Source organism: Coturnix japonica, chromosome 12 (genome assembly GCF_054131305.1).
Source record: "Coturnix japonica strain WE chromosome 12, WE-NBRP24, whole genome shotgun sequence".
In the NCBI taxonomy this organism is placed as follows: domain Eukaryota; kingdom Metazoa; phylum Chordata; class Aves; order Galliformes; family Phasianidae; genus Coturnix; species Coturnix japonica.
In genome coordinates, this window is record NC_140674.1 from 5,463,279 (window position 1) to 5,484,847 (window position 21,569).

Below are 21,569 nucleotides of genomic sequence, written 5' to 3' on the forward strand. Positions count from 1 at the left end.
ACTGATCTGCTGGGAGGCGAGAGGATGGGCAGGAGAAGCCCCACACCAGCTCTTGGTCCCCAACACAGCCAAGCAGAGGAGCTGCAAGGTTGAATCCAAAGCCCCCTCAGTTTCACAGTGTCACTTATTTGCACCTCATGTGACAGTGCTGTGCTGTGCTGAGGTCACCACAGAGGCGGTTTTGTTCCCATTTCCCACCAGAATTAAGCCTGATTTTTCTGCTAATCTGAAGATTTAAAAAAAAAAAAAAAAAAAGCCTTTTATTTTAATCTCATTGGCACTTCAAAGGAAAATCTGAATCATCACTAAGCTGCTAGAACATGGCTCTCAGTTCCTCAGCCAGGAGATACTAAGAGTGCCTTCTGAAGCCTGGCATGCTTCCACAAGCAAAACCCCTGTCCTGTTTGGTGCTGGAGGGACTGTCAGAGCTCCTAGGGAATGGTGCCAGACCCCATGGCCATCCCAGTAACCCAGCAGGATGCTTTCTGTCCCAGAGCAGGCAGAGTGGAGGCTTCATGGAAGGAAGGAGTCCAGAATCTCAAGGAGTGTTCGGACATGGCTCTCATACAAACCTTGGTGATCCTTGTGGGTCCTTTCCAACTCAGGATACTCCATGATTCTATAAGTTATGCAGGAGAGAGCATGACTGGCACTTGTGCTCACATCATCGACTGTAGTTTGCTGTTGGTGCTCCCTAGGCTGGTGCATGCTGCAAGCCATTGGGTTGTGGTTGATGCTGAATTATCCAGAGCTGTGAAAAGATGCTTCAAATGTCCACGTCCTTGGTTTTTATGGCTTAACTGGAGAAGGAGAACAGCGCTGCTAAAAATACTTACACGTTCAGAGTAGCATTCTGTCTCTGAGGGAGAGCAATGGCCTCACAAAGTGAAGCCAAGGCTGTATATTATTACAAGCAATAAACCTACTGGAGTCTGTCGCTGGCGTACTCTAAATTATGAGCCAGCCTACCCGAAGCCTACAGCACAGAGGTGGGAAGACTGGAAAAGTAGCACAGCAGCCTCACTTAAATTCAAGCAGATTCATTAAGGAACAATAATCAGTGTAGTAGCACGCTCTGTATTATTTCAAGAGGGCATTCACATATCTGAGGGCAGCCCCCTCATCATGCACCTCAGCCCTTCAGTCCATCACTGCACACCATCACAAAGGGGACGTCTTGGGGACAGCAGGAGCCTGGGCTGACAATGTGCTGAGCAAGATTGATCTGCTGCTACTTAGATCAGCCCATTTAGGGGGTTGTGAAATGTAAGGCACTGCGGGAAAGTGAAAAGAGCTGAGGAGTCAAAGAGTGTCCATGGATTCACAGCGTCATTTCCAGAGAACAGTTATCTTGTGGAGACAGCTTCTTACTGAGAAGCATTTGTTGACTGTGTGTGTATTTATATCTACAGACATCAAAATTTCAATCACTCCTTCTTTAGAAAGGCGTAATAGCAGCTGAGAAAACATTTGCCCTTATTCAAAGGGCTTTATTTACGTTAGCATCAGAGTGATTCAGTAGGAGGCAGTGGGCAGGGCCGGAGGGGACTAGCTTCTGCCCTTGAAGATGGAGTAGAGGCTTACATCAAAAGTGGGATTTAATCCTGCTGCTTTTCACTTAGAAGATTTAGCAAAGTGCCTCCCTTTTACTTCGGCAGTGTCTCCAAGCACTCGCAGGATTTAAAGAAGTAGAATACAGAGTGGTTTGTCTTATTTTTAAGGCTAGTAGTTGTCAGCTGGGGGACAGGAGGAGTCCTCGCCTGGCCCAAGTCTTGCCCCCAGCCTCCCCAGCTCCAATACTTCTGCTGCAATCTCTCTGACATTTTCCAGTCTCTTCACATTCATATTTTAACACTCAATATCAAGGTTACTCCAAGAGGTGTCCACACAGGGGTTGGGTGCTGTGGGTTTAACCACTGTGACATTAAGCCAACCCAAGCAGCCACACTGCAACCTTTATTAGAGGGAAGTACAGGATGGGTTCACGCATAAAAACTCCTCCACTGTTTTTGGCTTGAGCTCATGGGTCCCTCCAGCTGATGTAACTGGAGCCATTTGTCTGGATTGATGATGTGAAGGGGAAAACTATGGGGGAAGAGGGTTGTGGGATGCTGCTGGCTGGTCCTGCATGTCCCACTGTTTCTCGCTCCAATTTAGGAGTGAGGCAAAGGTTCTTTTGATATGTTATGCCCAGCGTGAGATTAAGAAGAAGAACATTCAAATGTTGATCCGACCAGTTTATTGGAAGTAATAGACAATTGAGGGGATGGGGAAGGGGGAGCGGCGAATGCCAAAATTAGGGTGATGGGGAAGGGAAAGTAGGCGATAGAAAAAGGTAGAAAAGAGCAAGAATTACATTAAAGCGGGGAATAGTCACCTCCTGAATGCAGCAGCGTCCCGTAGCACGTTGTTAACATTGGTCCGGGGCAAAATAAGTGTAGGGGAGAGCAGCAGCGGAGTAGCAGGCCGCAGATCGATGAAATGCAGAGAAGATGGTCAGAGTAGCGAGGTCTCAGGAAGTAGTCTCGGGCAGCGAGGTCCCTCGGAGCAGAGTCTCGAGCAGCAATCCCAGAAGAGATAATAGGCAGCAGTAGGACAACGGTGGAGGAATCTGAGGTCAGATACCTAGATGCCCACAAAACCGTGGTTTGTCCGTGCCCTTTTTATCCTTCTTTCCAGCCTTCCAGAGATTTCGGGACGGCTCGGGTCAGAGTCCTGTGATTTCCTCAGAGATGTCAATCTTCCTTGAGATGAGCCAACAGAGAGAAAGACCACTTAAGGGCCATCAGTCCTAAGAGATGGCCATCTTCCTTGAGATAGGCCTACACAAAAGACCACTTAAGGGCCATTGATCAGTATCTTATCTCCCTTTCGTAGCTCCTGGACTTGTCCATCTCCTAAACAAAGGGATTTCTCGAACCTTGGTTGCTGTGTGTCTCAGACAAAGGCAGTCCTGGAACCTTGGCCAGGACTTGCCTGAACTTGTCCATTTCAGCAAACTTTGAGACAGTACTGTAAAAAGCATGGCTTCTTACACACTGTCAGACTTCCAAGCTTCTTTCTTCCTTCAAGTTGCACGCAGGGTTTTGTGGCTCCCTGGGGCTTTCTGCAGCTTTCCCCAGAGGCCAGCTAAATCAACACACACTCAGTGCCTTGTCGCCATTCATATGTATCCAAACGAGGAGGAATAGCTTTACTTGGGTGTGTTTGAAACATTGCTAAAAACAGCTTGTGGTTTTGACCTAAGAAAATGCATGAATGATTTGCAGAAGAAAACTTGAGATCCAAGCACACTTACTACATTTACATCTCCTGTGATACAGCTGCTCTGGCCTCACTTTTCAGGAGCAGGAGCAGCAAAAGTGTGCAGAACACAGAGCAAAAGCTCGGAAAATATGTGCACGTGTCCCTGTTCTCCAGGCACTCATGGGAGAAGATAAACAGTTTGCTTGGAAATAATCCTGACACCTTCCTCTCCTCATTTAGCAACCACTCAACCTTCTGAAGGAAGCGTGTTAGTTGACTTAAAAGCTGTCATAGGACCTGAAAACTGTTTATTTCCACCTTGGTGGCTGCTCTCTGGAATGGCCAACTTGCTGGGCCTTCATGGGATGTTTGCAAGGAGGTGCTTAACAAGGAGGTATATATGCTGCTTTCATCTCTTCCTGCTACAATGCTGTGAAAAAATAAAGCAACGTAAAAAGAAGGGGCAGAGTAGGAGAGCTCATCGATATTATTGCTGCCACCTCTTCTTTGCCTGTGCAGCATTCAGATGTGTTCATGGTCTGCATGCACCAAACCTGCTCTGCTGTGCCATGGGCAGAAGCACCAGAGGTGGCTTGAAAGAGTTTGCCAGTCTCTGCAATCCCATGTTTTAAACACTACCAGTGTTTCCCTGTTATTGCTGTGGTTGCCTTTGAAAGCTGGAACCAAATTGCAGCAAGCTCCCCGGGGACTGCCTTGTTTGTAAACACTTGGACATGGGTGAAACTATTTCTAATCTTAATGGGTGCACGGAATCCCTCTCCAAAAGATGCTGCTGCTGCAAAACGTCTGTGTTTAGCCCAGTCTTGTCTTGTTTTATTTAGACACATGATCATCCATAGAACTTGGATAACGAATGTAGAATTAAAAGAAAAACCTCCATGCCCAGACACATCAGTGCTTTAGGCAACAGGAAAATACGTATATTTCAATGTTGGAAGTCATAAACAGGCAGTCCTCCTTTAACACAGTGCTGGTAGCCCAGCCCCATTAATTACTCTTGGGCTCGAGATGCTCCATGGCTCCTGGGTCCCTTAGCAGGCAGCTGCAAAGCTCCTCTGGGCTGCCTGACCTCTGCTGGGGCTGCCCTCTGTCCCTTAATGCTGTCTTTCTCTTCATCTGCAGAACTGGCCTTTTCCCAATGTCGCTTGCTGGAAGCAACAGCATGACAGATTTCTTCTTTCCCCCAGAAAGTCAAGGCTCAAATACTTGACTGGCCCTTTCAGTTGCATACGTGGTCATCCAGACCATATTGCATGGGAATAAAAACGACATTACTGCTACAGCACTGCTGAGCCCACACAGATGGATAGAAAGAAAAAGAGAGCTTGGCATGCTACTAAGGAGGAATTTGGGTGCTTGCAGCTGCTCTCTGCTCTCCCCCACAGACAGATCCCCAAGTTTCTGCTCCCAGCTGGCCGTGTCTGTGCACAGGGACATCTCCTGGGGGCAGGGCCTAGAGGCAGCCTCCATTTGAAGGCTGTAGAGGGAACTACAGGACAGAAAATGGTTACTTGGGCTTTGTTTCCTTTTGGAAACCAGGCTAAAAAGCACATGATCGGCTGACAGCTCCATCACCAGCATCAGGATCAGGGCACCCCTGATACATTCATACAGTCCACTCCACATTAAAGCTGGAGAACTGCTGATCTTCCACAAGCTGTTAATGACTATGTTGGCTCAGGTGGCTGCTGATGTTCCCTAGGGAAGCCCAGGTGATGCTCATTGTGGTGCCAGCCTCATTCTGGCAGCCCTATAGGAGCTCTAATTCCTCAGCCCCTTCTGCACCTCCTTTGTTTGTCCCATTCTTTTCACCATACAGTGCCCTAAGGCTGACTTGTGTGCTTCAAGGTATGATCGTGTTGCTGATTGTGGCCATTTATGGCTTCTCCATGACAAAGGTATGAAATCATCTTGCAACCCTCACCCAAATACATAGGCATTACCTGTAAGCCTTCACCGCCTGCAGGTGTGCAGCCCAGGACGTGTCTCAACCGTGCTGCAAAAAATCCTCCAGCTTGATCTGGTCAAATCCTCTCACCTGGGGGATGAAAACTCTCATTTACAAAGCAAAAAGGTGAAACTAACAAGTCTCAGTTACAAACACACCTGCTCCTGTCCAAAAGCTGATGTCAACACAAAGCTCAACCCATGGGAAGCTGTGTACAGGGTGTCTCATGCTTCATGTGTGCCCTGCATATAGGGAACCATGGCAGAGATGCTTACTCATGGCTTGAAGCAGTGATTGAGCACCTGGTGGAAGGCAGGGCCAACCCAGGGGAGCTCAGGTGCATGCAATGTACTTGAGTGACTAGAAGGGCAGGGCCAGGATCCAGCCCTTCCTAGACCTCATTTGAGGCTTGGCAATGGAGGTGAAAGTATCTTACAGGGAATTTTTGTCTATCAGTGGCCTTTTAAAGGTAAGCAGATTGTTTCCTCTGTTTTTATACCTAGAACTGTTGTATTTGAGTATATCTTTATTTGCTGTAGCCTAGATCTTTGCTACTACGTTGCTGTGCTTTCCATCATGTTGTGGTATTACAAGTGTGTTTCTGTGAGCTCTGTATCTGACCATTGTCTCTGACTTCAGAAGGAAACTGAAACCCAATGTGCTGGGAAGGTGAAGTTGAAAGTAATTGCAGTGATATTAATTCCATGCATCAGTTTTTCTCATGTGGCAAGAATACTCAGTTCCCTTTGGCTTGGTAACCTTAGGGAACTTGACATCGTTTCAGTGAGAAGGCGGGGTCTGTACTGCGTGCACTTTGTGGCCCTTGTAGGTTCTGCAGCCTGGTTGTGAGCATGGCAATGCTACCCAATGGGTGGTGTGAGCCCAGCACTAGCTGGGAAGAGTTTGGAGGCAGTGATGCTACTTCCTCCCTTAGCCCATGGTGCCTGTGGGAAAGAAGTGATGGATGGAGGAGGTGGCACCTAGCTGGTGTGGTGGACTTCCAGGTGGAAGCCAGGTTGTGGAGTCATAGAGTGGTTGGGTTGGAAGGGACCCTAAAGATCAACTGTCTTCACCACCATCATCCTGCCCTGGGCTGGGTTTCTACCAGCTAGATCAGGCTGCCCAGGGCCCTATCTAACTTAGTCTTGAATGCCTTTAAAGACAGGGCATCTACAACCTCTCTAGGCAAGCACTGAAGACTATTTCATTCATCAGCACAGTTCCTCTGTGTCTGAAAGCTTGCAGAGGCATTTCCAATGCATGCTATGGGATGTGTGGATGCTCTTAGCAATCCCCTCCAAACAAACCTGCTCTATGACAGATGGAGAAATGTAGTAGGTGCTGGTGGGGGATATGACAAAAGAATGGTACCAGAGCCAGCTGACAGGGCCTCCATCCAAACATGGGGTGAGGAGGGCTGCTTGCCCACCTGGTAGATGAGGTGGGCATAGAGCAGAACCCAGGTGCATGCAGGCTGAAGCCTGATGAGCTGCAAGCTGTTCTCCTGTGTCATTATATTTAGAGACAAGCAACCAGGATGTGTCTGGAAAGGTTACCAGGCTCCTTTCTAATGACTCATTTCAGAACAGCGGCGTCAGTAAGCCACAATTTTTGCTTTGCTGTGATTTTTAGAGGGTGTGAAGTTTGAAAGTAAAGAAGTCAGTTGAGCTCAAGTGGTGGCAAAGCTGTGTGGAGAAGCCTAGACTGGAACACAGTGCCCATGTCTCAATGTACAGTGCTCTAAATAAAGCTCTAAAGGTAACAAAGGTCTGAAAAATTGCTATGGGTATCCCTGTGCTTCCAGACTGATTTCAAAGGATGATCTTTTTTTTCTCCTTCTCCAAAAAGAAAGTAAACAATTTTGAGCATCAAATGAGTGCCGTCGCCCTGCCCAGCATGCTTTTACCTTCTGCTTGCCGCCTACATGAGTTGCTTTTATTCTGTGGCTTTCTTGAGGGGAAAAAGAAAGTATGCTGCGTTGGAACGGGGATCTGAGCTGCAGCCTGGGCTGCTGCCGCCCTCTCCTGGCTCCGACAGTGCCAAGGAACCGAGATTTCCTAAGCGAGAATCCTGCAAGCCTGGGTCCATTTCCCAAGAGATTCTTGCAAGCTGCTGCCCAGCTGGCCTTGCCCATGAGCACAGCGTGGCCTCTTCCCCACTGCTGCCCCACTGCCTCCTTCCTCCCCAGCCTGATGCTTCATTCTGTGTACTTTCAGTGCCCTGTTCAGGCTTTTCCTGAGCTTTCCTATGTGGAGAGAAAAATATCATATCCCAGGGATTCTCCTCGTGTTGGCCTCTCCAAAATGTGCCTGCTCAGGGACTGCAGGATGACAGAGCATCCCATGCGGCACAGAGCGCGCTGCATGCAGCAGCTGCCTAATGGTTTCAAAAGCCACTTAGTGGCTTATTGTGGTGTGAGTGGGTGGAAGCTCAGCACCAGAGAGCTCAGAAGCAGTCGGGCAGCCCCTGCTTTCCTCCTGATGGAGTGCAGGAAGAGAAGGTTTCTTTTCTCAGAGAACTACTCCTGCTCCACGTAGCTGGCAGGGCATGGAGTAGAGCACCAGGAACCTGTTTGTGTGCCCCAGATCCTTCTGCATGTTCTATTGTGCTGCAGGTCCACACGGTGCCATTGCAGCTGGGAGATGGGGATCCCTGAGGCAGCATCAGTGCTGCTTCCCCCTAATGCTCTTCCTTTCAAGGATAGAGAACTCCACTGTGGGCTATTAAATGTGAAGTCCCCAAGCCACAAGTCAGGTTGCAGATAGAAGCGATGGTCTATTTATATGCTCCCATTCAAAAGCCAGACAGACCTTTGGCTATCTATTGCTTTCTGAACAATTTCTAGCCCGGCCATATCCTGAGGTAGGGGGAGAGAAACCCATTTGGTGAATTATGTATGTGTGTAGGGCTGTGGTGATGTTCTCCTCTTTGAGATCTCTGCTTTTCCAGGCAATTATGAATGTGTGCCTTACATCTGAGCAGCTTTTGAGTTATGTGTTGAAACCAAGCTCTTTTATCTGCAGGAGGAGGCAGGTGGTCTTGTGAGGTGGAGGGGGGGCAAGGCACTGGTGCCAGGGGCCTGCAAAATCAAGGGGTCAATTCTTGATGCTCTGAGTAATTAAAAAACAATGTTGTGTCAAACCATCAGGGGTTTAGACCTTCCATCCTGCCCTGATACAGCCTGAATTGCAGCTGATGAAGCAATAGGGATTTGCAGGGTTCTTCCTGGGGGTTGCATCGTGATACATAGGATGCTTGTATGAGTTCCATGCGCCTGCTGTTCCTCCTGTTTGGGTCCCACCACCCCAGGGCCATCTGCTTGCTGGCTGCCAGCACCCTAGTTTTCCTCTGCTTTGCCCTCAGCAATGGTACTTGGTCTGCTGCAATCCTCATCAAAAAGGGATTACTGGGCATCAGTGTCTGGGGCTGAGCTTTTAAGCAAGAGGCCTGGCAAAAAAGATGTACATGTGTGTATCCTTAGATAAAGAATGCACTTGGAAAATACCCCCCATCCATACTGCTGGAAGTTACATTTTGCCACAAGGCCATTTCTTCCCAAAATGCTGGCAGTGGGGAAATGTTGTGCTGTGCTCTTACTGCTCCTTCTCAAGAGCACACACCTGAGCACTGCTGGAGCTTTCAGGGTGGGCTTGCTTGCCAAAACACAGCTGGTTGCCATCAGCTTTTCAGGCATCCAGGTGATGCCAGCAGGGCTGATGCAACACTCCCAGCACCTTGGAGCTTTTCTCCAACCTGGTGGTAGTGATAAGGTCCTTTCACCCAAATGAAATCCTCATGCTACAACCCCATACAGACAGCCCAAGGTTTAAGTTACATGGCACAGCTTATTTAGCTTGCTGGCTGTTAAAATCCTGAGGAAAACCACTGCTGAGAGCTGTGTTCCAGCTCTCAGTGCCCTTGGTGAGGTCTCAGGTTTCCAGAGGTGAGTGAAGGGGACAGACGCTGCTGTACCTACTGCTCAGGAGCAGCAATATTAAGTTGCACCACCCTGGGGACAAACCGTCCCCATCAGAGCGGATCCTCATGCCAGACATGGCTTTGTGAAATCACTGCGAGTCCCAAAGATGGGAATGAGCAGGCAGACACAGACCCCATGCTACCCCAAAGCAGGGTGAGAAGCCCCCAGCTTACCATCTGCCCCTTAGAAAACCCCCAACACAGCATCTGGCAGCACACACAAAGCACAGCCCAGGAGGAACAGAAAGCAAGATTCTTTATTGTACACAGTACAGAACGTAATGCGGCTTTGCAGGAGATACATAGCCCTGCTTGAGTAAAGGTTATTTCAATCAGTCCTCAGATTAACCCCCCTCTGCACTGAGCAAATGTTCTTAGCCATCCCCAAGGCACAGTGCCTGCAGTCACCGCTTCCTGACGGCACTGGGCACCCTGAGCACTGCAGGGAAAGCCAGCCATCCTGCAAGGGTTAATCTTCATACTTCCCCAAAAAAGAATTAATCAGTCCAAAACCAACCAACCAAAAAAAAACCTGACAAAGTAACCCCCCCAACCCCCCAAAAAAAAGACAACAAAAAACCCCAATCCAAACAAAGCTAACTAAGGATGAGAAAAAATTTCCTATACAGCATTTACAACAAAAACATGTAGCCATTAGGGGTGTGGGAGAAGGGGGGGATGCAGGGATGTATGTATGAGAGGTGGAGGAGTGTTAGGGGTTGTGGGTGGGCAGGGGCCAAAGGGAAGGGACCCCAGCCTGGCCCTGTTATGCGCAGAGGGGAGCGGAGCCCCCTGGGGCAAGGATGTGAGCAGTGAAATGGAGTGGACCAGGTACTTCGGCAGGCAGCCTGGTGAGCCGTGGGGGCATCGGCACAGCAGCCAGGCTGCAGAAAATATCTTTGCCTTAAAATACAAAAAAATCTACAAAAATCGGTTAGAAATCTGTTTTTTTTTCCCCCTAAAACATCCCCCCCACCCCCTGGAAAAAAAAAAAAAAAAAAAAAAAAAAAGAGGGAGATAGCATCACAGCCCCCCTCCTGTGAAATTAAACCCATCGCATACAGCCTGAGCTGGGGAGAAGTGATGGGGATGTGGACAGGAACAAGGGCAGGCTGACAAGTCGTTATATTGGAGAGTAATGCTTGCTGGGAACAAGGAGGGACGGGGAGGTTGTGTCTGGGAAGAAGGCAGAAGGCTCCTCCAGCTTTGGGGTGGGATGCCGCACACATCAGCCCCAGGGCGCCGAGCCCCCCAACACCCCCTCGTCTGTGCAAATCAAAGCCCTTTCCAACACACAAGGCAGCTACGCGTATTGTGATCGATGCAAAGCAGATTGTCGTGACAATTCGCTACAGTCACACCGTCTAGACCGGTCCCACGGGCGCTGCTGAAGCCATCAGCCATCGCATGCTCACGAGAAGCGTGGCCAGGGTCAGAGACATGGTGCTCAGCTCCCAGCTCCCCAACGCAGCTGTGGGACGCTCGGCGCCAGCCTCGGGCAGTCCTATGCACTAGCCCTTGGACAGTAAGGTTGTGAGCTCAGCACTGGCACACACTGGGCATTTTAGATTCCTCCAATTGCGCTTAAAGGTAAAGGCCAGTCTGTGTGCGCGCGTTTCTTTCTTTTTTTTTTTTTTCCTTTTCTTTTTTTTTCCTTTTTTTGTCATGTTTTGTTTTTAAAAGAAATGGCAAAAAATACTCTTTACAAAACCTTTGCCCTTATTGGCCCACAGCAGACGTGCGTGCTAGTGCTGGTCGCTCTGCCAGCCGGCCATCAGTAGGCAAAGCCCTCGGCGTAGGGCAGGCTGCCGCAGTGCTCCACCTCCAGCAGGTAGGCAGGGCTGTCCTCAAAGTGCGTCAGCGGCAGCGTGTCCTCCTCACTCACGTGGCAGTCGGGCTCTGCTTTCAGGAAGGGGCGCTGATTGTCGGGGTACGCCATGGAGAAGAGGGCGTCAGGGTCACACACGAACTTGTAGACGTACCGCTCGCCGGCCACCTGCAAGCAGAAGATGTGTGAGTTTGGGGAATGAGGAGCTTGGCTGTAGTGACAGCAGGGTCACCCCATTGTGCTGTGTGCTGGGGTGATATTGGGGGTGCCCAAAACAGGCATGGGACCGTGTACCTTCTGCATGATGCCCTTCTCGTAGTAGTAGCGCAGGGAGCGGCTCAGCTTGTCATAGTTCATGGCCGGCCGGTTCTTCTGGATGCCCCAGCGCCGTGCTACCTGCAGGGGACAAAAAGCTGTGTTCAGGCACGGGTGCCCCAAACAAGGCAAACCGCATGAGTGCTCTGCCTGCCCCAGGGCACTGCTCACACCATCACTGTGTTCCTCCATCCCCTTCCAAATCCCATTGGATTGCTGCAGTGCAGCCCACACGGAGCTGGAGGCCTAATCAAAAGGCATCTGATGAGGGAAACCTGCCAAAATTTCCTTCCAAACCACAATTTCCATGCATGGTGTTGGGGATATTATGGGTAACAGCCACAGCTGCTCTTGCTTGCTTGGCTACCTCCTCCATACTGCCTGTACAGGAGGGAATGGCCTCATACCCAACCCGTACCTCCTCAGGCTCAATCAGCTTGAACTCCATGCCGCGGCCGGTCCAGGCGATAAAGTGAGCGTTGGCAGGGTCATCCAGGAGTGTGACGAGGAACTGCCAGAGCTGCAGCGACCCGCGCCGCTGGTAGGGAGGGCCCTCGCGGTACAGGGTGGGCTCCTGCTTCACCTTACCTGCAGTGAGATGGCTGCTCAGCCATATGGGGCCCAAGGGCAGCAGCAGACCTCAGGCCCAGCAATGCCAGCACTAAGCCCAAGCGTGCCCCCCACCAGACCCTTACTTACCCTCCAGTCTCTCTGGTACCACGCACGTGTCGTCAAAATACAATCGTGTGTCTTTTTCATACGAAAATCCTAAGGGAAGAATAGCCTGCTGTGAGCAGCCCCCTCCCCAGGTACCCATTCCCCCGCCATGGGCCTTGCTAAGACATGGCTCTGTCCTCCCCTCACCCCAGGAGCTGGGACAGCCAAAGCCATCTTAGCAGCTATTTCAGGTGGTTATCCTAGATTATGCTGGGCGGCACATCATTCCCATGCCTGCAGGGAGAGGCTGGGAGCAGGGAGAGCCCCGGGCATGGAGCAATGCTGCCAGCAGAGGAAGGAGGGATGGGATGGGCCATGGTAGCAGGCTCCATTCCACATTTCTTACCATCATGGCTGCCGGGGAAGAGGCCCCCTCTCATGTATGAGGACTGGCAGTTAGGCACTTCTGCAAGGGAAACAGAGGCAGTCATAAGCCTGGTGCATTCTCACCCCTAAGCATGAGCCCATGTACCACCCCAGCTTGCCTTGTTCCACCCAATGTGCTGCATAGCCCCACTCCCATCTCTGGGGGAAAGCGGTACAATTAACAGCACTGGGATTCACTTGTACAGCTGTGTGAAGTGTGGCTGACACCGGCTCAGCTTTTCACTAAGTTATTTAGGCCACATATGATGAGAGGCAGCAATTGCCCATCACCAGCACCAGGCTCTTGGCCACCTCCCTTCCCTCAGGGCCATCTGCTCGGCTGCACTGAACGGCCACCCCCAGCCCAAGGCTGTGGTATTTTTAGGCCCTAAGGCGCTTAGAGGATTTTCCGTGATGCTCATGGAGTCTGGCGCCAGCCAGCAGGAGCTGCAGTGGGATGAGCCCAGGCCCCGGTGTGCCCACCCTGATCCCCACCCACCTGAGTCAATGCAGTAGTCCCGGGGCTCTTGCTTGATGCCCATGGGGGACTGGAAGCCGTGCCCAGGGGGGCCGGGCAGGCTGGGGCCGGCATGCTCATAGAGCGGGTCGTGGTACTCCTGTTTGAATCCCTGAGCAGGGTGGGGGGCGGCGGGGCCAACAGGTTCTGACAGCTGCCGGTGGTAGACGGGGCGGCTGTCCCCAGGAACGCCGGGCTGCGGTGGGAAGGGGTGGCAGGGCTCAGACATCTGCCTCTGGAACCTGGGGAAAAAGGGTCACAGTGTCACCAAGGGGCACCCATGGGCTCAGCCAGAGCTATGTGTCCCCATTTGGGATGGGACAGCGCATGGCCATCACCTGGGTTTGCACCCAGCAGGGTGCTGGGTGCCCCAGACCAAAGGATGGAGATGCACCTTGCATAAGCATCCCATAGGGTTCTTGCCTTGGATAAGTGTGGGATGGGGGGGGGGGGAAGGAAAGCAACGATGCTGTAAGATAAAAACAGCCAGCTCAAAGCAGGTGAGGCAATGCTGCTTGGGGCCCAGGGCCACTGCAACAGGGCAGGTGCTGACGCAAAGCCAAATCCCCTCTGCTGCGCCACAGAGCCAGTTGGCCACTAATCTGCCTGGGATTAAACCTTGAACCGGGTACGGACAGTACTATTTTGGGAGCGAGGGGCCGGTGCCCTCCCATGAGGCTCAGTGCTGTGCAGGGTACACAGGAGTGGGCCGAGGGATGCTGCCGACCCCTGCACGGTGCAGCACCGTGAAAGGCGATCTCCGGGCGCCCGCTCCTTTCGGGGCCGCTGAGCACTGCTCAGCTTTGTAACCAGATCCCTCCCAGCTGACGGACTGGGATTACTCCATTTCCGACCCGCGTCCCCCTGCCCTTCCTGAGTGAAACCCAAACCCCGTGCTGGTATGGCACTTCCAGATGGGTCGCAGCCAGTCCCCCGCATAGCTCCAAGGTTGCCCAGAACCAAGCTCTGTACTGGAGCTGGCTGCTGTGCCAGGAAGGGATGCAGCCTGACCTTCCCTGCGCGCTGCATCCAGCCCCAGGTCCTGCTCCCATATGGAGCACCATTCCCACAGCACTGCTGTCTACAAACCCCGAACAGTTGCTCCTCCACCTCCAGAGGCCACTGAGCCTTACCTGTGCTCTGTGGGGTATTGGTTTTCAGACATCATCTTTGGCATGTGCATGGGCGGGTGGGGCGGCCGCGGCACGGCAAAGGTTTGCTGCCTCTGCTCCTGCAGCAGGTGTGGTGCCGGCGCGGTGCTGCGCAGTGGAGCCGCTGGGCCGCCATGGGCAGCTGCCTGCACTCCTGGGGCTGGCGGCGGTGGCAGGGATGAGCCCGGCTGCACGGGGGACACCGGCGTGGCGGGTGGTGTTAATGGCTTGAACCCAGTGGGGGGCTTCCTGTCGTAGGCACTGCAATGGGGAGAGGGGATGGGGGTTGAGAGCAAGGCAACGCTAACACGGTCAGACAGCTATGGGCCCTGGGGAGAGCATGGTGCAGAGGAGACTGACACATGAGACAAGCGCCTGTGACATGGCCACTGCTACCCGCTGGCAGCGGGAAACAGCCCTCGTGGTGTGACCACCTGCAAGGGGCTCAGACTGGCCAGGCAGGGGACCCCAAACTCCTTCTGGCACCAGTGCTTTGCCTGCTGACATGGAATGCTCCCCATCACCCAGCTTCCAGTGAGGGGATGGCAGAAAGGGACGCGCAGGGACGTACCAGCAGTTGTAGAGGCACTTGTCTCCGTAGCTGGCACAGAGAGCCTGCTCATGGCTGCAGGCCGACAGCTCTGAGGAAGGGCTGTGGAGCTCCCGCTTGATCTTGGCTGGAGGTGGAGCATGCAGGACCACTGCAACAAGAAGGAGGAGGAAGACATGGGCACCACTGACTCTGAGCTGCATGGGAATAGGCCATAGGCATAGGAGCAGCTGTGTGGGTGCTCCCATCAGGAAGCCAGAAGCTGACCCCCTCCACAGGAGCACAAGAGAAACACAACAGCACAAAATACCCACAGCAAGGACTACAGGGACAGCTGGGCATCACCCACAGAGGGGAGCTGCTCCCCTCTCATGAGGTGTGGGGGCAGAGCATGGCATGGGACAAGGACGTAGGTGATCACCAATGAGTGGTGTGCCTGGACCAGCCCCTACAAAGCAGCTATGAGCCCAGCAGTGCCACCCTTTGCCACACATGGACCTTTCCTTGAGTGTACCCAGACTCAGACCTGTGGAAGCCACTACATGTTTGCCTGCACCCAGCCCCAGACAAGCCGGCCAGAAGCAGTGAGCAGCAGCCAGCACCACGTGTGCTGTGCTCAGTGCTGGGACCACTGCAAGATGGGAGCCATGACTGTACGAGTTCAAGGGGCAAACAGCCCATTAAACCCAAAGCCCTCCCAGCTCCAAGCCCATTCACTATATATACACATTTTAAACCGAGTAATATATGCTTAACTTCTTTAATTTCTAAAAGCGGGTGCTCTAGGAAAGGGAAAGCACGTCAGAGATCTTTACCTAAATCACGCCTGAGCGGGAGAGCCAACACTAATCGGAAGTGGAGTATTAGCTACATGCAAAGTCTAAACACAGCCCAGCTACACCAGAGGGGAGCAAATAGCTCCAGGACAACTGTTCACTGCTTGCCAGGTAATTAGCTGCTCCCCTCATTTGTCAAACCCTTTAAAGAGCTGCTGACTTCCCCCCTCTTCCCCCCCCCCCCACTGCAGCCCAGCACAGCTGGTACCAAGGGCAAGAAAAACCCAAAGGAGCATCTGAAACATGAAGCCCGGGCTGAGCAAGCACAGCCCCTGTGCTGCTTGGAGCCCCCCCAGCCACCCTGGGGCCAGATTTGCTCCCCTGCGTGCATTTTGGGCCGGTGTGGAGGCTGCGACACCGCAGGAAAACGAAGGGGAACGCACATTGGAAGGGCTCCAGCTGCCGATCACGGGCATGTTTCTCCCTAACAGTCTCTGTGTTGTTCGAGCGGGTTGTTTTTCCGCCAGCCGCACAATGGGGTCTGGTTATTCATTGAAAAAAGTCTCGGAGCGGGGCACCACCCTCCATTCACAAACAATTTGGAGCGCTCCATTCATGCGGTTGGAAGGGGGAAAAAAAAAGAAGAAAAAAAACCAGAAAAGAAAAGAAAAATTTCCCCAGAGCTTAGTGCTGCCATTCAAGAAAAGGGAAACGATACTTAAGATCATAACAGAGACCAGCTGTCCTCGCAAAGAAGCCCGGACTTTGTGCAACGTTTGAATTCCTTACACAAACAGCATAGGGCCGGGCGCGCTGCGCTCCCAGCTCGGCCTTTCCGCCAAATTCATTCAAAGCAAAGCGATTGTGCAAGGTGGTGAGGCCGGAAAACCCTTTGGGAAGAGCCAGGAGAAAGAAAAATAACAGCCAGCGGCTGCTGGGAGAAGCACCGAACCAAGCTGCCTCTGGGGGCTGGGCAACCTGAGCACCGGCCACGTGGAGTGGGGGGTGGGTGTGGGGGGAGCACCCATGATGGCCCTACTGTGGGCTGTGTTGGTTCCATAGGATGGACAGAGCCCAGGGGGGTCAGCATCGCATCTCCAGCCAGACCTGCCCCATGATGCCACCAAAGAGCTGACACCTCCAGCAAGGAAGGGGACACCCCGAAGCTGCTTGGGGCTTTGAGTCCGGTCTGGATGGCACATTACAAGCCCGCAGGATGGAGCATTGTGGTGGCTCTACCCCAAGCACCGCTCCAACACACGCACCAGCTGGGGACCTTGGCACCACCGCAGCCGTCACCTGGGCACCAGCTCCCTGCCAGCCCCTCTGTCCCCCTGGCACAGGACGCACCCAAGGTCACGCCAGGAGAGGAGCCAAAAATAGAAGCCGTGCTCTTGCTTTCCTTTGTTTAAGCTCTCCTTCCTCAGAAACAAACCTCCTGCTTTCATTTGGGTGTCTTAAAAGAAAAAAAGGCAAGAAAAAGCCTGCTCATGGCTTTCACTGTGAGCCATCCACGTGGGGGGACACAATTCCCCAGGGAACAACACTCCTCCCTACCAAAAAAAGGGACCCTGCACCTTCCCACCCCCAGCACTCGCTGTCCCAGCACAGTCCTATCACCCTGTGCCTATGTAAACAACTGCCCCAGATAAGGCTCTGGGCACATGCCCTCCTCCCCAGGGCCAGGTGGGAGGACAGGAGACACGTGCCACGTGTTGGCCAACACCTGTCTGCGTGCTGCCAAACCCAACTCCTGCCATGACATTGTGACCCACAGGAGTTTGATCAGCCGCTCTGCAGGCAGCCTGAGCTCCACCAGGGCTTTCAGCAAGGTGGGAACGACGGGTGTCACTGACACTCAGCACAGTGCACGGGGGGCACTGGGATCGAGCTGGGTGCCACCCATCCCATCATGCCCCCACGGCAGCTGCCATCAAGCACAGCCATCACTGGGAAATCTGGGGTCAAACACCCCAGCCAGCGAGGAGACCTTTGCTTCATCTCCCCAGGAAGGTTATTATGGCAGGAAGTCACGCACGGACATCACCCTCCAGGTGACAAAATTGTTTTGACCCCGATGACACCAGGCCGCAAAGGCTGAGCGATGCCAGGAGCTCACCGAAAGCCTCGACCAAATGCTTTTTCCCCTCCTGCATCACCCAGGGAAGTTTGTCTCTTCTCCCTGAGCCGTTCAGGTTACAAGGAAGCCAGCGGCTGCCAAAAGGCTCTGGAAGCAGCTCGGCTCCGCAGCCAGCCTCCCACGCAAGCTGCAGTTTGCGCCGCTCCAAGCGGGAGCTGCTGGGCTGAGCGCGGATGGCAGCAGCGGCTGCGGCTCTGCCTCGGGGCTCTGCCTTTTATCTCGGGGGAGAAAGGGGGGAAAAAAGGCGCATCTGAAGCCCAGGCTGTCTGGAACAGTTTAATGGCAAGCTTCCCATTCAGAAGTAATCAAAGAGCAATAATTAACATGCATTTACTGTAGTATAAGATACTCTGATGCATGCTGTGACAAAGCTGGAATGAAAAATCTGTTCGACTGCAGGCTAAATTTGATTTCCTTCAAGTTCTCTACTGGCTGCCTGAGCTGCAAACCCAGCACCGGGCTGCTCCTCGTGTTCTCCGGGTAACAACTCAAAGCCCCCAAACCCATCTGAGAATCAATGCCAGAGCCCCCTGCACACGCACAGTGCACTATTAGCTGCGCGGCAGCCCCTGGCTCAGGCAGTGAACCACAGCTAAGAAACAACTCTCTCTCTATTATGCAATTCAAGAGGGACTGCATTTTCACTGGCCTCCTTTTAAACACGCTCGCTTGCCAGCGATTAATGCTGCTTAAAGCAGCTCAAGTTTCACCGCTCGGGTCGGCTCTCGCCAGCAGCACGAGGCCAGGACTGGAAAAAGCTGCAGAAGTGCAGAGATTGTGGCTAACCAACAAGCCCAGCACGAGCTCTCGCTTCCACTTGAAAAGGAAAAGCAGCATTTTGGAGCAAATCGACGCTACTACGAAGAGGCATTGAGGTTCAGGGGAGCCCAGAGCTCAGACAGAGACCCTTCCTTGCGTTCGGCCTGGATTTACCCATTTATGAGACGCAGGACACTGAGCCCCAGATGCACAGACCCACATGTGCTGCCTCTCCAAAGCCCGAGGGTCTCAAGGCCTCGGGTTTGGTGCTGGTAGCTTTCCCAGGGAAGGGGCCTTACACCATTGCATGCAGGGACCCAAATGCTTCCACCCCACAGAGCAAACACCAGGATGGTTACTTACGGTTGTCAGACTGGAAATCTGGGACAAATTGTTCATCATCAGGAACCTGAGCTGAAGGGAAAAAAAAAAAAAAGTGTTTTTATAGCATTTTCAGCTCTCAAAGAAAATGCACGCAAAGAGATTTTACATGGCAAAAAGCAGAAATGAGAACTTGCCTTCAGCTAGCCAGGCCTCCTGCAGCTGGCTGAGATCCTGGAAGAGCTCTGGAACACAGCGAGAGGTTTATGCACCCACAGATCACTGAGCAAACGTGCCGCTATTTGCGGGCTTATCCCTCAGCCCAAGGGGAGCGAACCCACAGGGGCCTGCAGTGCTGCCTACCTTCCGAGTCGTGGGCCAGGTCGGTCTCCAAGAACTTCCTTTTCCTCTCGGAGCCCAGCCGGCCTCGGCCCTCCTCGGCACAGGATTTCTGCAACAGCCACGGTGTGAGGGTGGCAGCCCCCCAAAAACTGGGGGAGCCCCAGGAAGTGCCTCAAAGGGGGTAAGGTGTGCCCCAATAGGACTAATAGAAAGTGCCTGCCCCAAAAGGAGGGTCCACAATGGGGACAAAAGGGAGGGGCACCCCAAAGAGACCCAAGGGGAGGCATTCCAAAGGAAGGTGTCCCCATGGGATCGCAAGCAGGTGTTTCAAGGGACCCGGGGGGGCTTAGGGCAGACTTACCCCAGGGCCCATAAAGGGGACCTGCTGATCGTAGAAGCCATCCATGGTGCAGGGAGGCAGGCAGTGCCCCCGGCACGCTCAGCATCGACGGCGGCCCGGGAAGGGGGCTCCCGCCTGGACTCCGGCAGGTGCGAGGCTGCGGGGGAAGAGGCGAAGGCAGGATCAGAGTCGGGTCCCTTCAGGGCTGGCCGGGTGCCGGTGCGGGTCCCGCAGCGGGTCGCGGCCCCCGGGGCCGTGATGTCACCGAATTTCTATAGAAACAGCGGTGACATCACGCGGGGGGGAAGCGTCCCCGTCCCCGTCCCCGTTCCCGCTCCGCTCCGTCCGTGTCGCCGCTCAGCGCCGCGGGGCCGCAGCCGGGCCCGTTCCCACGCCGCCCCGCGCGCCCCATTCATAAACTCCTCCCCCCCCACCTCCTCCTCATTCACTCCCTCCCCCTCCCGCGCGCGCCCTCGCTCGCGCGCGCCCCCCGCCATTCACATCGCGCGGCCCGCGCCATTCATAAGCACCGCCCCCACCCCGGGCAGCACCACACCGAACCGCATCGAGCCGCCAGACCCGGTGCGGACGGCGGGGCACCTCGGGCTCACCCGCTGCAGGCCGGGAGCGGGGCCGGGCGGGCCGGGACGGCGCAGCTCCGAGCCGGGCACCGGGCACCGCGCTGCCGCTCTGCGCCGGCCCGCAGCCCCACAGCCAGCAGCCCCCGCCACGCCACGCCCAGCGCCGCTTGTTTACCCTCGGCGCCGTCCAATGGGGAGCCGGCAGCCGGCAGACAGCGCCTGCCGATTGGTCGAGGTGTCGCCCGAGGGCCCGCCCCCCCCCGCTCCGCTCCGCGGGGCACCATTGAGAACTGCGGGGTGGGAGGGGGCAGGGCAGCCAATGAGCGCAGAGAGATTTGCATGGCTCCGCCGAGAGCGTTTTTCATTCATAAAAAAATAGCAGGAGAAGAGGCCGGCGGGTGGGGCGGGGGCAGCGCAGGATTTAAAGGGGCCGCGGCCCTCTGCAGTAGGGGGTTGGGTGGGAGGCTCAAGGGCAACTAAGGTGGGTGCTGGGTCTGCCTGGGAGCCTCATGAGGAGCGTACAGCGTCCTGCAGAGGCAGGCCGGTGGGTCAGGGGGGCCTCCGGGCTTCATATGCAGCTATGGTGGTATTGGTGGGGTCATTCTTCGGTCTTTCTTCCTCCCCTTCGGGACCCCGAGTTGAGCCAGCCCAAGCGGCCGTTGTGTTGTTTGACCCCCGCTCACACCTCGCAGCCTTTGGAGGGCCCTTTAAGGGGGGGCTGTGGGAAGAGATTCTCATCTGCATAGAATTTGAATGGTGGGAAGGAGTTGCTGTTGGTCTTCCAAGTGGCCGTGTGGGGTTGGTGATGCCCAGGGCTGGAAGGCAGAGAAGGAGCATGAGGGGATAGAATGGGGGTACAGGGAGGAGGAGGAGGCTTGCAGGTTGGCTGGAATCATACCCCTGGACAGACCTTCTGGGTCCCCCAGCGGGACCTGCAGCTCTCAGGCACATCCTGTATAGGATTGCAGATGGCTCAGAGGACTGGCTCAGGACATAGCCATGGGGACATGAACTTCCCCAGCACTGCCCGGTTGCATGCCTCAGTTTCCCTGTTTATAAAGGTAAGCAGTGACTATGGTGCTCTGCTACCATGTTGTAGGGCCTGGGATATCGCTGATGGAGAAGGTTAAAAGAGTGCTCAGCAAGTACTTTTCTGCCCAGCTTGGGACCTGGGAAGGGTGCCCAGAGACTTGTAATCTGGGGGCCATAGGCTTGCAGGCAGCCTTATAGAGGTGTGCTGCAGGGCTGTCAGCATCCCCAGGGCTGATGCTGGTCTCTGTGGGCAGTTTGGCTCCCATGTTGCACAGCAGGGCAGCTGCCATCACGCCTCATTCACAAGCTGCTGGGACACGTGGGGTGGGCACAGGGTGTCCTTGCCATTGGGGACACTGCTGGGGGGCTCTGCAGGAGCTGGCACTCTCGTGTTTCCTTTTGCACATGGGTGAGGAGGATTAAATCACCACTAGTAAAATTAGCAGATGACACACAGTTGGGCAGGTGGATGGGGGGCTGCGGGGTGTCGGCAGCAGTGGTACACAAACAGCCCATGTCAGGCCCGATGGCTGCTGCAGATGAAGAGGAGAGGTCAGGGGTTCTCCCTGCCTTGCCTTTGCTTTTGGAGGCAATTGACAAGACCCCAGCCAGGCCGCTGGCTGGCTGTCGTGGGGTCTCCT

At 54.0% G+C, this 21,569-nt stretch overlaps 1 protein-coding gene across 2 annotated transcripts; it reads right to left on the reverse strand.

The window, feature by feature from the left end:
• Positions 1 to 9,431: 9,431 nt before the first annotated feature.
• On the reverse strand, positions 9,432 to 20,041 carry ETV5 (ETS variant transcription factor 5). 2 transcript variants are annotated; one of them, XM_015871295.3, is made up of 13 exons: positions 19,927 to 20,041; positions 19,337 to 19,472; positions 18,997 to 19,084; positions 18,831 to 18,878; positions 18,676 to 18,726; positions 14,659 to 14,788; positions 14,070 to 14,348; positions 12,919 to 13,178; positions 12,400 to 12,459; positions 12,036 to 12,104; positions 11,755 to 11,924; positions 11,316 to 11,417; positions 9,432 to 11,189 (listed from the first exon to the last, which is right to left on the reverse strand). In XM_015871295.3, exons 2-13 carry the CDS (start codon positions 19,379 to 19,381, stop codon positions 10,968 to 10,970), a joined length of 1,524 nt encoding a protein of 507 aa, XP_015726781.1. In that variant the 5' UTR covers positions 19,382 to 19,472; positions 19,927 to 20,041; the 3' UTR covers positions 9,432 to 10,967. The 2 variants fall into 2 exon arrangements, with proteins under 2 accessions (XP_015726781.1, XP_015726780.1); XM_015871294.3 differs by having other exon boundaries at positions 19,337 to 19,587.
• Between the last annotated feature and the right edge of the window lie 1,528 nt (positions 20,042 to 21,569).

What these genes read in the sequence shown, in the direction of transcription:
- ETV5 (XM_015871295.3), bottom strand. Translation starts at nt 19,381, where the DNA reads ATGGATGGCTTCTACGATCAGCAGGTCCCCTTTATGGGCCCTGGG. An exon ending in TCCCCTTTATGGGCCCTGGG is followed by an intron (nt 19,085 to 19,336) that starts GTAAGTCTGCCC and finishes TGGCTGTTGCAG; the next exon opens with AAATCCTGTGCCGAGGAGGG. An exon ending in AAGTGCCTCTACAACTGCTG is followed by an intron (nt 14,349 to 14,658) that starts GTACGTCCCTGC and finishes TCCCCATTGCAG; the next exon opens with TGCCTACGACAGGAAGCCCC.